The 13,317-nt window shown below is 38.6% G+C and overlaps 1 protein-coding gene across 1 annotated transcript in view; it reads right to left on the bottom strand.

The window, feature by feature from the left end:
* LOC134746526 (potassium voltage-gated channel protein Shaw-like) overlaps positions 1–13,317 on the bottom strand; it is a 224,299-nt gene that overhangs the window by 147,472 nt on the left and 63,510 nt on the right. Inside the window, exon 4 of the mRNA XM_063680938.1 lies at positions 1,899–2,078. Coding sequence (XP_063537008.1) covers positions 1,899–2,078 — 180 coding nt within the window. The remainder of the gene's footprint in view (positions 1–1,898; positions 2,079–13,317) is intronic.

Here is a 13,317-nt window from a genome sequence, read left to right as displayed (position 1 = left end):
ATCACTACTCACCTACCTACCCTCACCCTACATTTATATTTTATTTTATTATATTTTCTTTCTTTCTTTTTAGGGTTCCGTACCCAAAGGGTAAAAATGGGACCCTATTACTAAGACCCGTCTGTCCGTCTGTCTGTTACCAGGCTGTATCTCATGAACCGTGATAGCTAGACAGTTGAAATTTTCACAGATGTATTTCTGTTGCCGCTATAACAACAAATACTAAAAAGTATGTAACCCTCGGTGGGCGAATCCAGCTCGCACTTGTCCGGGTTTTTGTACTTGATCCATGTTTGCTATCTATCCTTCGTTTCCCTGATATCGCGTAGGTGTCATCTAAATTTCTAGTAAGAGGTCTGTGTCTGAAGGATATATGGGCCACTTCTTAAGGGATTAGTGGACGTCAACAAGGGTTAGGGAACGAGGTTAATGTGGTATTACTTTTACTATGATGATGATGATGAGATGATGTATTTCTGTTGCCGCTATAACAACAAATACTAAAAAGTACGGAACCCTCGGTGCGCGAGTCCGACTCGCACTTGGCCGGTTTTTTTTTATGTATAAAATATTGGGCTACCTATTTAGATACCAAGAATACCTTAAATCGTCAGAAAAAATGCACAGCGCTAAATAAAAAAAATAAAAAAAACATTTATTTCAGACAATTGAGTCCATATTTCTTAAATTAATATTAAATAAAAAACAATTAATATCAAAATTAAAATTAAAGTTAAAAGTAAGATTAAAATTAAATAACATTTACATATTTACACATTTTATTAACATTTTCTTTTTATTTAAATGAAATTACATTCTAATAGTTTCACGTCAAGATAAAGTAAACTGTTTCTAAAAATTCATGTTTCATATTTCAGACATACTTGTAAGTTCTATATTTGTTCCACATTTCCTAACATTAACATTTCAAAAAGAATAATTACTAAAGTAGCTGGCAAAGCTAACTGCCCTTAATTCAGAGAGCACAGGTGTGAGAGATGGGTTACCTTATTTACCCAGTTATTACTTGATATGCAAAAATCAACCTTATATATTTGTACAATGAGGATGGAATTTGCTTTTTATATTTTGGTGTCAAATAAATGAAGAAAACATAGAAAACATAAAAGGGAAAAGGTGCGAAAATGTCGTATGAAACTAAATGAGATGCGCTTAAATGAGACTGTGTTAGATAATATTAGTTTGGCGGAGAATCATACTGTCTTTGTCTTACGCTAGTACTAGCATCCAAAAGAAAGGGATGAGTATAGTTTTCCTGGTTCTTACTGACTGACAAGTTGTGTTTGCCAGACTATAAATATAACTAGCTTCTGTTCTGCCTGCGACTTCGTCTGCGTACTTATAAATTCTTTCATATCCCACTTCCATAGTAAAGTCCTCCTCTCTTTTCATCCCTTCAAGGGATGATTTCCGGGACAAAAACTATTCATTGTCTTTTCCTATGACTCAAACTATCTCCATATCAAATTTTATGGAAAATGGTTCAGCGGTTTAGGCTGCCTGACCCATAAGGCGGAGCGGAGCGAAGATGTAGAGAATCGACCTAATAACATTCGTTGATTTCCCACATCTTTGGTCTCCGTTCTGCTTCGCCTCAGTAAACAGAGCACTGACCCTCGGCTTGAGCTTCTGCCAGGCCCCGAGCTCCCCAGCGAAGTAAGTTTTATCTTACCTTAGCGGGCGGTGAGCTAGAAGGTTCATGAAATAAAGCCCAGACCCTCGGCTTGAGCCTCTGTCAGGCCCAGAGGTCCCCGGCGAATAAGTGTTGCCTTACCTTAGCGGGCGGTGAGCTAGAAGGCTCATCAAATAAAACCCAGACCCTCGGCTTGAGCCTCTGACAGGCTCCCAGCTCCCCGGCGAAGTACGTGTTGCCTTACCTTAGCGGGCGGTGAGCTAGAAGGCTCATCAAACAGAGCCCAGACCCTCGGCTTGAGCCTCTGCCAGGCCCCCAGCTCCCCGGCGAAGTAAGCTTCTTCGTAACCGAAGAGCCGAGCGATTTCCTCTTCTGAAGGCTTTTCGCTGTCAATGTCCAACTTGTCGAGGATCGCCAGGGTGTTCTGTGAAAGAATTGTTTAGTTATAAACGTGCATTTTCGATGCAGGGAATCGGGAGCTTAAAATGGCAATAGGCTTGGCGTGTGTGCAGAATGGACGCAAACAGATGGGCCAGAAGAATAATTGACTAGCGACTGAGAATTACAAAAACATTGGTCAGCCATATTGCGTAAAATAGGTGATCCAATAGGGGATATTACTGCAATGTTCTGCCACCAGAATGCAGCACTAGCATTTTTAGTAAACCATAGAGTAACTTATACATACTGTACCTTTAACAGGTTTTTGACAAGTTTTCAGAGATAATAAAATATGACATTGATGAATCAAGGCGGTTTGTTTGCAGAGGACCTACCGGGAAACGCGAATCTGAAATTTCACTATCTGCCTCTATCTGCTCGAATATGCAAGAGTGACAGAGATGTTAGATAACGAAATTTAAATTTTCTTGTTTTGCGATAGAACCTCAGATTATGGTAGTGGCGCCACCTACACAGTTTCGCGTAATATTCCCTATTCGGAGAACACTGGGAGACATAAATAATAATCAATGTAAATATTTTTTTTACATTATGAATCTCATAAAAACTCACTATAAACGAATAAACGAATCTGAAATAAACGAATCAACGAACGAATTTTATTTTATATTATTTTATTTTATTTTTATTTATTTTTATAACGATCTCTGATTTAATTTGTATTAGCAACAATAGTGCTCATTGTTAAGGCTGTTCCATCGGTTTGCCGCTGTCTCTGTCACATTTCGCAAGAAAGAACGGGAAAGATGATGCGCGCCAAGTGTTAATTTTGATCGAAATTTGTCGATTTTTATTTATTTTAAAAACGTTACCCTACAATATCGAAATTCGAAAGCTATGAAAGTACTATTTAAGTTAAGATTGTTGTTTCTTCTTTTTTTGTTTGTAGTATCACATAATAAATAACCGAGTAAAGTTGGATTAAAAGTCCGAGGTAGAGGTTACTTTGGGAATTAATTGTATCGAGCGAAGTGTCATAATTTGTCTATCGGAAGCTATGATATTAAAGATTATATAGTCAAGAACTACATATATTTTTTCCACGTCTACGAATATCAACGCCTCTTAAAAAACAGGATCATATAAAGAGATTTTTCGCCTTCTGGCTCAGGGAACCGCCTTAATGCACAGACTGTACGTAGATCTAATCTAAATACCTAAATATAGGTACTTCTCTGCAGGTTATTTCAGGAAACAGCCCCCAGCCAGCGTGAGTAATTTTGCGAGGGAAGCTACACCCAATACTAAAACAGCACAAGTCACAGGAAATATCTATATCTAGATCATTGTTCGATTTGGCCCGTATGTTGCCTGCGGCTGGACGCTGACTGAAATGTGTTTGAATGAAAATTGTATAATTAATTAGGCACAGTGTGCATATGTTTTTAAAATATCATTAAGGTTGCTAAGAGCATTTTTTGATTCAGACCTATTGTCCCCCCCCCCCTAAGTTTACAATCCACTCTAACTTTATAAGTAATTTCCTCGAAAATTATCTTGAATTGGTTGTGTTTCATGAGTTAAAAAAAACTTTTCTTTGTAGGGCTTTTTTATTGTATGAAGGTACGGATCACTCCATTATGCGTGGTCCGACACGCACTTGGCCCTTTTAGGGTTCCGTACCCAAAGGGTAAAAACGGGACCCTATTACTAAGACTCCGCTGTCCGTCTGTCCGTCTGTCCGTCTGTCCGTCTGTCCGTCTGTTCGTCTGTCTGTCTGTCACCAGGCTGTATCTCATGAACCGTGATAGCTAGACAGTTGAAATTTTCAGAGATTATGTGTTTCTGTTGCCGCTATAACAACAAATACTATAAAGTACGGAACCCTCTGTGCGCGAGCCGGCTCGCACTTGGCCGGTTTTTTACTGTTCATTGGGTAAGTATAGTTTGGCAAACCAAATTTATCCATAAACTCTCAACTCATCGCTTAAGACAAAGACATGATTCTCTCTGTCTATGTTTAAAACGAAACACGGCCCGATCCGAACAATGCTTTCGACTCACAGTGGTACATTTTTTCAACCAAAAAACTTCACTTTTGACACCGACAGATCGGTATCCTACCGCTGTGGCTTCTTATAAATATTGTTCGAATCGGGCTCACAGTCCCTGGACAAACTATTTTGAACAGGGCCTGATACTTTTTGATAGAGAAAGATAGTCTTATTGCGATTCCTATAAGAGGAAAGAGAAAATAGTGCCATGCTTTGTCCTTATCACCGACCGGGTGGCATCATAGATAGGAGGCGATAGCGAAATACCAAAATTTATAAGAGTGAAAGAGAAAAAATCCTATGCTGCCGAAATTTTATTTGAATATTCTTTCTCTTACCCCCGGTCGCTCGGTGGCGCGTCTATAACTACTTGTATATACTATGTCTATGACATTGAATAACTAGATTAGCTTGTGTCTAGTCTGTACTAAAGCCTGCGTACAATAAAGCCTGTCCTGCAGCCTGCAGATAAATTGAAACACTGTATTTACTACCGCTGTAAACCCGACCAAAACGGTTTGGCGTGCTTCCACTGTTCTTTATGGCCTCGGGTTTGGAGTTTGTTTTATTGTCACTTTATCTGGCCGAAGAGTAAAATTTTTAGATATTTGAGATTTACAGGTTTATTTTAAATATAACAACAAATACAAAAACAGAATAATATAAATATTTAAGTGGGGCTGACATACAACAAACGTGTTTTTTGCCGTTTTTTGCGTTTTGGTACGGAACCCTTCGTGCGCGACCGGTCGCACTTGGCCGGTTTTCACCCTTTGGGTACGGAACCCTAAAAAGCAACTTTTGATAATAATTAGAGGAATTAATCCGGATTTCGCTTGAAATTTACAATTTGTTGTCTTTTTAAATTAAAACTACGAAAAGTTTTTTGCATGGATTAACTCTTGAAATCAAGATACATTTACTGCTGCGGTTTTGACACGGGCGCTGTATCTGTCAATTTGCTTGATAAAATGAGTGATGTTCGCCATCGAATTGCTGTCACGATTATGGCGTTCTTCACGTCACTCATTTTATCAAGGAAATTGACAGATACAGGAGCGGCAATACTGACGCCGCTCATGCGAACATCACCTTTAACGTCATGAACATTTATGAATTATGAAGTGTACATATAATGCCACCTCCACACTTTTTCACTGAAAAGTCGACGCAAAGGGCTTAGACAGACTTGAAGTTAAATTATTGTACTTTTATAAAATAGTGCCTATAGACAACACGCCAACCAAACTGTTTGATAGATGTTTATCAAAACTAATTTCCTTTCAAACTTACCGTAAAATTTTCAAATTCATCAAAAAATCTTAGTCACAAGACTACCAACTTTCAGCCATAGCTACACCTTAATTTTTGATACGCTAACCAGCGTAATGTAACCACATTCGATTTTCGACCTTGTGTATACGGGTGAGAGTCGAGATTTCTTTGTGCTATAGTTTCTTGAAAACAATTTGTTTTCGTTGATCTTACCGTTGTCACACAACATGATGTCAGAGAGAACAGAGAATTCACTTAGTTCCCTTTTTTATTATCTCTAGTTTTACAGGGTGGCTCAAAAATCCATTAACAATGTTTACTACATGTTGTTGATAATTTAACAAACCTTTGCGCGTACTGACATCAAGCCGATATTAGAATCATATCAGTTAGTAGTGTATGTCTGTCTGTCTTTCTGTCTGTGTGTTCCCTCTTCACGCTTAAACCGCTGAATCGATTTAGATGAAATTTGGCATAGAGATAGGTTGAGTCCCTGAGAAGGACATAGGATAGTTTTTATCAAAATCATCCCTTAAGAAAGTAAAAAGCGGGGTGGAATTGAGATAATTAACGAAGTCCCTGCTAATTTGTGTGCATAATATGCTCAAATTTAGATTGCTATGAGATTTTTTCCAGGCGCTATACGTACTTTAGCTGCTGTTACTAAGTCTACGCAGACGAAGTCGCGGGCAAAAGCTAGTACTCAATAAGTACATTATACGATTTCTGTTGGGGAAGCAAGCTCCATCGACGTTCATAAATAATTGGGCATTTCTTTTTAAAATTGTACTCGCGATTCTAGTGTCAGAATTGGAAATTATCATTTTATTTCCACACGGAATCACTAGCTCTTTCGATGTTAATAGGAGAATAAAAATGCCCTTGGCCGATTAAAATAAACATCAAACATCAAATATTTATTCAGCAAATAGGCCACAGGGGCACTTTTACATGTCAATTTTTACAAACAATAAAATTAACCCAAAATTACAAAAAACAATTACATAAATATAAATGTTAAATTACACAAGAAAAAAAAACTAATAAAAACTATACAAATAAAAGATATAGAGAATAATAGAAATACACAGGGCGCATAAAAAAGCGAATACTTACACTGAAAAGTCTGCCCTCTCTCTCACGCAAGTTACCGAAACATAAACAGGGGATTACCATTCCATTATCCGGGATTACCCGGGACCGAGAGATCCGGACACGCCGCTTATTATCCAGCCGGGAATTCTCGGGAAGGGAATAAATCGGGCTTATTTGATTATAGCTGCAAGTGGCGGCCGGGAATTAATGAAGTATTGGGTGTGTGGAAAAAATTAATTGTGTGTGATGGTTTTTGGTGCGGAAATGAAATATGGTACTAAGCTTAGACAACCGGTCTGGCCTAGTGGGTAGTGACCCTGCCTGTGAAGCCGATGGTCCTGGGTTCGAATCCGGTAAGGGCATTTATTTGTGTGATGAACACAAATATTTGTTCCTGAGTCATGGGTGTTTTCTATGTATACATATAAGTATGCATTTATCTATATAAGTATGTGTATCGTCGTCTAGCACCCATAGTACAAGCTTTGCTTAGTCTGGAGCTAGATTGATGTGTGTAAGATGTCCCCTTATATTTATTTATTTCTCCATCAACTGTCTAGTTTTTGTAGTTTTGTCGATGCATTGATTAGTCAGTCAGATTATAGAGATATATGTAGATTACTATTATTTTTAGTCGCTTTTGGCGACATGTTTCGGATTCTTTGGGAATCCATCCTCAGGCACGAGTGTCCGCGTCGGTTGTACGTCGTGCACTATGCATATATGTAGATTATTGAAAGTTGAAGTATATACTTCTTAAGAAAATTATTAGGTAGGTAGAGTTCAAAGACAAAGTGTGGCCTATCATCATTAAAATATCGGGTGGAACAGAATGAGGGACTTTTATGCAAACGGAGAATTGTTTAGTCATAGTCATAGTCATTTATTCATATAACAATATACATTGCGTTTGAATTTCACATTATATCACAATTACAATTTTATAAATAACAATTAAAAATTAAAGTATTACAACTCCCGCCATCTGTATTCCCTGATCAATATGACCTCGGTCTCTTTAAAACAAGAGTGAATAGGCTGTTACTGAACCGGTGAGCTCCATCTTAGGCCCTGTCTTCACTTTCCATCAGGTGTGACTAGGGCCAATCGCCGATCAGTTTATAATAAAAATAAAATAAAAAAAACTATCTAACATAATAACAATTTGGCTTATAATAAAATAATAAATAATTATTCCCAAGTCTATGTCAATTCATCTAAATTAATTATTCGTTACTATTGATTATATCAGAAAAACAGAGAAAAAAAACGATTCATTAATACTATATTGTACTCTGAGCTGACAAAAACTCATCAACCGAATAAAAGCACTTCTTCAACAAATAAGCTATACGTACTTTTTTTGCACTTATTAATCACGTTAATATTTCTAACCGTTTGTGAGATACAGTGTATTAAAAATTAGTGCAAAAATCTGCATGTTTCAACCATAGCAAGTAGATCCGAGTATCGAATATAAAGTAAAGTTAATGACATGTGTTAATTTAAAATGTAAACAACTTTGTAGTGGTACACTACTGGTTGTCACTGTTACAAAAATATTTCATTTTAATGATTTTGTTTTACTATATAACTCCATTGTAGATCACTTAGATAACACTATCCTTTCAGCTCAGAAATGTTCCACCCTGTATAACGCGTCTTCATTTTGTTCTGTTCAAGTTGCTGCAAAGTTATCTTAGACGGACTCATTTTACTGTTGGTACCTAGTAACCTAATAGTACATTATGATACAAGTGTGCTAAGTTGGTTATCACACACGAGGCGATATTGTGCGCGCGAGCTGTAAGCGAGCGCGCAATAAGAAAGCCGATGTGTGTAATGACCAATGCACAAGAGTTTCATACGACGTTTTTCAACACACTTGCGAGAAAAAAAAGAAACTCATATTAATCAAATTTTAATAGTTAAAACAGTAAGTATTGTGTGTTGCATCTGTCATACTGCCGGCCGCCCCTCGCCCCGGCCGCGGGCGGCGCGGCGGGCGGGCCGGCCGGGCCGCGCACCGCGCAGGCGGTCGGGCGCGCCGGTGTTCGCCAGTCTGACCAATTAAAGAAGGCTCCCTTTCTATGCATATTATTAGCAATCAGTTACCTTCTTAACTCAGTCGGATAATATAATGAAAAAGCACGAGTGGAATAATACACTGAAAGAGCACGCGTGTTTAATATCTAGGATTATGAGCCAAAACTCGGTGGAATAAAAACGTCGTTTTGAGCAAGTGTGTTGAAAATTATAATATAATATCACTACACCTTATAAAACAAAGTCCCTGCCGCGTCTGTTTGTCTGTGTGTATGTATGTTCGCGATAAACTCGAAAACTACTGAACGGATTTTCATGCGATTTTCACCTATCAATAGAGTGAGTGATTCCTGAGCAAGGTTAAGGTGTATAATTTGCTAAGGTTTTGTGTAACCCGTGCGAAGCGGGGGCGGGTCGCTAGTCATAATTAAAAGCAGCCAACATTACGTTAGCTTTACACTATCATGAGTAACTAGCACTAATCCTAATTAAACATATCCTAAAATCAGCCTTTTATAAAAAAATATACTAATCGACTAAACCCTTTTTTTTTCAAAAATCTTCGGGTTCTTTTAAATGACTGGCAATACGCAAAAACCTCGATGACGATGCAGACTTTACGGGCATTTTTCTGCGCACTCACCAATTCATTCCTAAGCATTTTAAATTAAGATTGATTTAACTGCTTGGTCACTGTGTTAGATAGAATTTAAAATGAAGTTCAAATTGAAACTGATGACGTGACCGAAGGACTTTTAGCTTTGTTGTGTAAGATAGCGCTAAAGGCGTAATAGTAAATTGTGTCACAAGGAAGCAAATTGACATATTTATGGCGAGGGCGTACATTGAATCCTACACGAAGCGAAGGATTCTATAATAAAATACCGCGAGTAGTGAGGGAAAAGACCTCATATTACTTTATTTTCTTATTTCCGTGGCTTTATCCCAATAATCAGGAGACCGATTCAGATTTCACAACTTGTTACGGTTTTGATATCACTTTGCTACAGATTGTTGCATGCGACATAAAGCGACGATCGTCAAGGCCGTATTAAAGCCATAACGAGTTGTTTTATCTGAATTAGGCTCCAGGAGAAATTTTGAACTAGAGTTTTGTAATTTTCGCAACCTTATATGTAACTTTTACACGTTCTTTATTCTCAACAACTTTGGAGGAACATCATATATATAGCGGCTACAGAATTACATCATCTGTGAAAATTTCAACTGTCTAGCTATCACGGTTCATGAGATACAGCCTGGTGACAGTATACTCACTTTCGCACTTACATACTTGATAGAACGTGACAGGCGATAAAAATGCGACCGTGCTTAGCCCGCATGCTGCCACCGCAGGAAACGTTACTCATCAAATAGAAAAGAATAATGGTACAAAATAGAAACTATTTCTTTGTTCCTCGGCCCTTTGATTTACTACTAAATACCCCCATAAACATACCCATTAGCAAGGAATCAGTTTCATGCCAGAGCTTCCTTATGAAGTCCAAGGAATAAACTGTAGCGGATTTCTTCATAATGTGACGTTCCTGTCTACTACAGCTACATTATCGTTGCGGCATCATCATCATCATCATCATCATGCCAGCCGATAGACGTCCACTGCTGGACATAGGCCTCCCCCAAGGCTCGCCACTCCGACCGATCCTGTGCCGCTCGCATCCACCGTTGCGGCATCGTCATGTGCGACCTCTCGCCAATTAGTGACTCGAAGTTCGCGCAGATCCGCCTCCACCATGTCGCACCAGCGATACCTGGGGCGTCCAAACAAACGTCTTGCTGGGCGGCCCAGGTATGCTCTTTTCACGTTCCGATCCTCATCCATTCTTTCAAGATGGCGCAACCAACGGAGACTGTGAGCTTTAGTCTCTCCCATGATGTTAGGTTCAGTCACTAGGTCTTCAATCTCATGGTTCCTAAGGACTGTCCAGCTTCCATCCGGTCTTATTTTCCGGTTTTATTTTGGGGCCCAGTACCTTACGGAGGATCTTCCTCTCAGCCACTAGCAGCATATTTTCTTCCTTGAGTGTCAGTGTCCACGCTTCGTCTTCATCCGTAGGTTAGAATTGGGCGAATCACGGTCTTGTAGATTCGGATTTTGGTGCGTCTACTTAGAAGCTTGGACACTAACACCTTATGAAGGGCTGCACTGCATCGCAAGGTATTCTGGATCCTGATCTTGATGTCCTCGTCACGATTGTTGGTGTCTGTAACGGTGCACCCTAAGTATTTAAATTTTGTCACTCATTTGTACTCTGTATCTCCTACATTTAGATTGTGGGGTGGAGCGCGGGTATTTTTATAGCGTCGCATGTGGAGATACTCAAAACTGCTGTTCAAAATTATTAAATTTTTGCGATAATTTGTCCGAACTGACTATAACCATAGAGACCAAAACAGAAAATCGCTGCCGCTTGTCGCTAGCCGCTTATGACATACACATCGGCGTCTAAACTGAAAGCAACAGATGGCTGGACAAGGGGAAACTCACCCATATTTGATTAATATTTTTGCCTTCAGCCAAAGAGGGAAGTTTCCTTTGGTCCTTTGCTATGGAGATTTTGCTTTGTCATTCTACCGCGATATATTGAAGAGAGTGGTTTGAATATATTGGTAGGATAAAAAGCTTTTTGTATTGTTTTTTCAAGTTTTATTATGTTATATGCCATCTTACTAAGACTAGGCGTCTTTGACCAGCTCTAAGGGCAAGCAGTGCGTGCTTGCACCTCCTATACGAATTCCTTACGGAATTACGATATAGCGAGATAGACTAGTGCTGCCATCTATACACAACTTTAGGAACAAATCAAATTATTTTATTAAATATTTAGAATTGTTTAACTTATATGTGATAGGAATGTGGAGGAAAGTGAGACGAAAGGAAAACCGAGAGAAGGTGGATAGAGAGGTGAGAATGAAACAAACATAAGTCATAAGGCCTAGCGCATGATTGGCGCGACAGTATCTCACCGCGAGGTCACCCGTCTTCTTCTAACAGTATTAATCTAAGAGGGACGGGTAGTCTATCTCGCGCGGTAGTACTATTAGTTATTCTGTGCTCGCGGCGAGATACTGCCGCGCCAATCATGTGCTAGCCCGGCTGCTGGTAAAGGCTCTCTTGATTGTTCAAAAACGAATGAGAAAGTTGCGTTTTATCCACACGTGTGGCAAAGTATTCCAATGGAAATTTTGAGTTGTTTGCTTATATTGGCTGGTAGAATTGACTTTATAATGATGAATTTGAATGATAAATCCATACTAATATTATAAATGCGAAAGTCTGTCTGTCTGTCTGTGTGTTCCCTCTTCATGCTTACACCGCTGAATCGATTTAGACGAAATTTGGCATAGAGATAGGTTGAGTCCCTGAGAAGGGCATAGGATAGTTTTTATCCCGAAAATCATCCCTTAAGAAAGTAAAAAGCGGGGTGGAATTGAGATAATTAATGAAGTGCCTGCTAATTTGTGTGCATAATATGCTCAAATTGAATGATTGCTATGAGAATTTTTCCAGGCGCTATACTTACTTTAGCTGCTGTTACTAAGTCCACGCAGACGAAGTCGCGGGCAAAAGCTAGTATTTAATAACGTTCATTTGGATTTTATTTGGTTTGATTTTGTTTGATATTTTACAGTAAGTATTTTCCTCGCGTTGGTGTGGTGAAAACTTTTGTGTTTCACTCGGTGGCAAAATTTGTTTAACCCTCGTGCCTTGAAATCCTCGCAACGCTCAAGATTCCACTTTCCAAACCACTCGCTACGCTCGCGGTTCAATTTTGGAATCTTTCGCTTGCTCGGTTAAACAACAACTTTGCCCCCTTGTAAAACAAATAAGTAACTGTTATTTGTGACGTTCTCAAGCAAAAGGTACCACATTGTCGCGTGCCATAAGGACGCTCTGACAGGTTATTCTTATGAAGATACGAACAAAATGCATCCTTATGGTAAGCAAGATTGTGGTACCTTTTGCTTGAGAACGTCACATTTATGTGTTTATCACAAACATTTGTCCCTGATGAATGTATTTTACTTATATTTGTATATTTATAAGTTTAATATATTACCGTCGTCTAATATCAATTCAATTCAATTATTTATTTCAAATCATTTTGATCAATATACTTAGTGTTAGTAAGTACAACAAAACTTAAAATCACCACAACTCAAGCCCTATAATATTGACCCAACTCCGTGAAAAGGTCGATTCGTGTCAGATCCCTACGTATTATATTGACCCTATAGGGCTTCTGTTTATCACCCACATTTAAGAACAAAATCACGCCAAGATGCCAAATATTACTGTCCAAAAATATCATCTGCCCCATACCGCTTCTAATGGAGCACCGTTCATTTTCAATAGCACCAGACATACCACCAGATAATCTAGACCTCCTATTTAACTACGAACCAGTGAATAACCGAGTCGTTACGAAGGTCATACCCAAATGGACATTTTGATAAATGTGTTAGGCACATTCGCTACATTTTAAGTCCCGTCGCTTAAAAGGATTGGATATCTATTTGGCTGATAAGATATTTTTCTCCGAGTTTGTGTGAATACAATTTTTTTGTTTCCTTTTTAAGTGTGTGTGTGTGTAATGTCAGCTGTCTTATTCTTACAAGATTTTCTACTTTAAGAATATTAGTGAGATTCCTTTTATTAGTTAGACGGACGTCTAAGTAATATAGGATATACGAGGGGCGTTCAATAAATTCTCGATATTGATATCTTACAACCTTTTTGAGTATTTCTTTTGTTACTGGCCACTAAGA

Source organism: Cydia strobilella, chromosome 13 (genome assembly GCF_947568885.1).
Source record: "Cydia strobilella chromosome 13, ilCydStro3.1, whole genome shotgun sequence".
Classification (NCBI taxonomy): domain Eukaryota; kingdom Metazoa; phylum Arthropoda; class Insecta; order Lepidoptera; family Tortricidae; genus Cydia; species Cydia strobilella.
The sequence above is the reverse complement of the archived record's forward strand: the minus strand, read 5'-3'. Positions and strand labels throughout refer to the sequence as shown.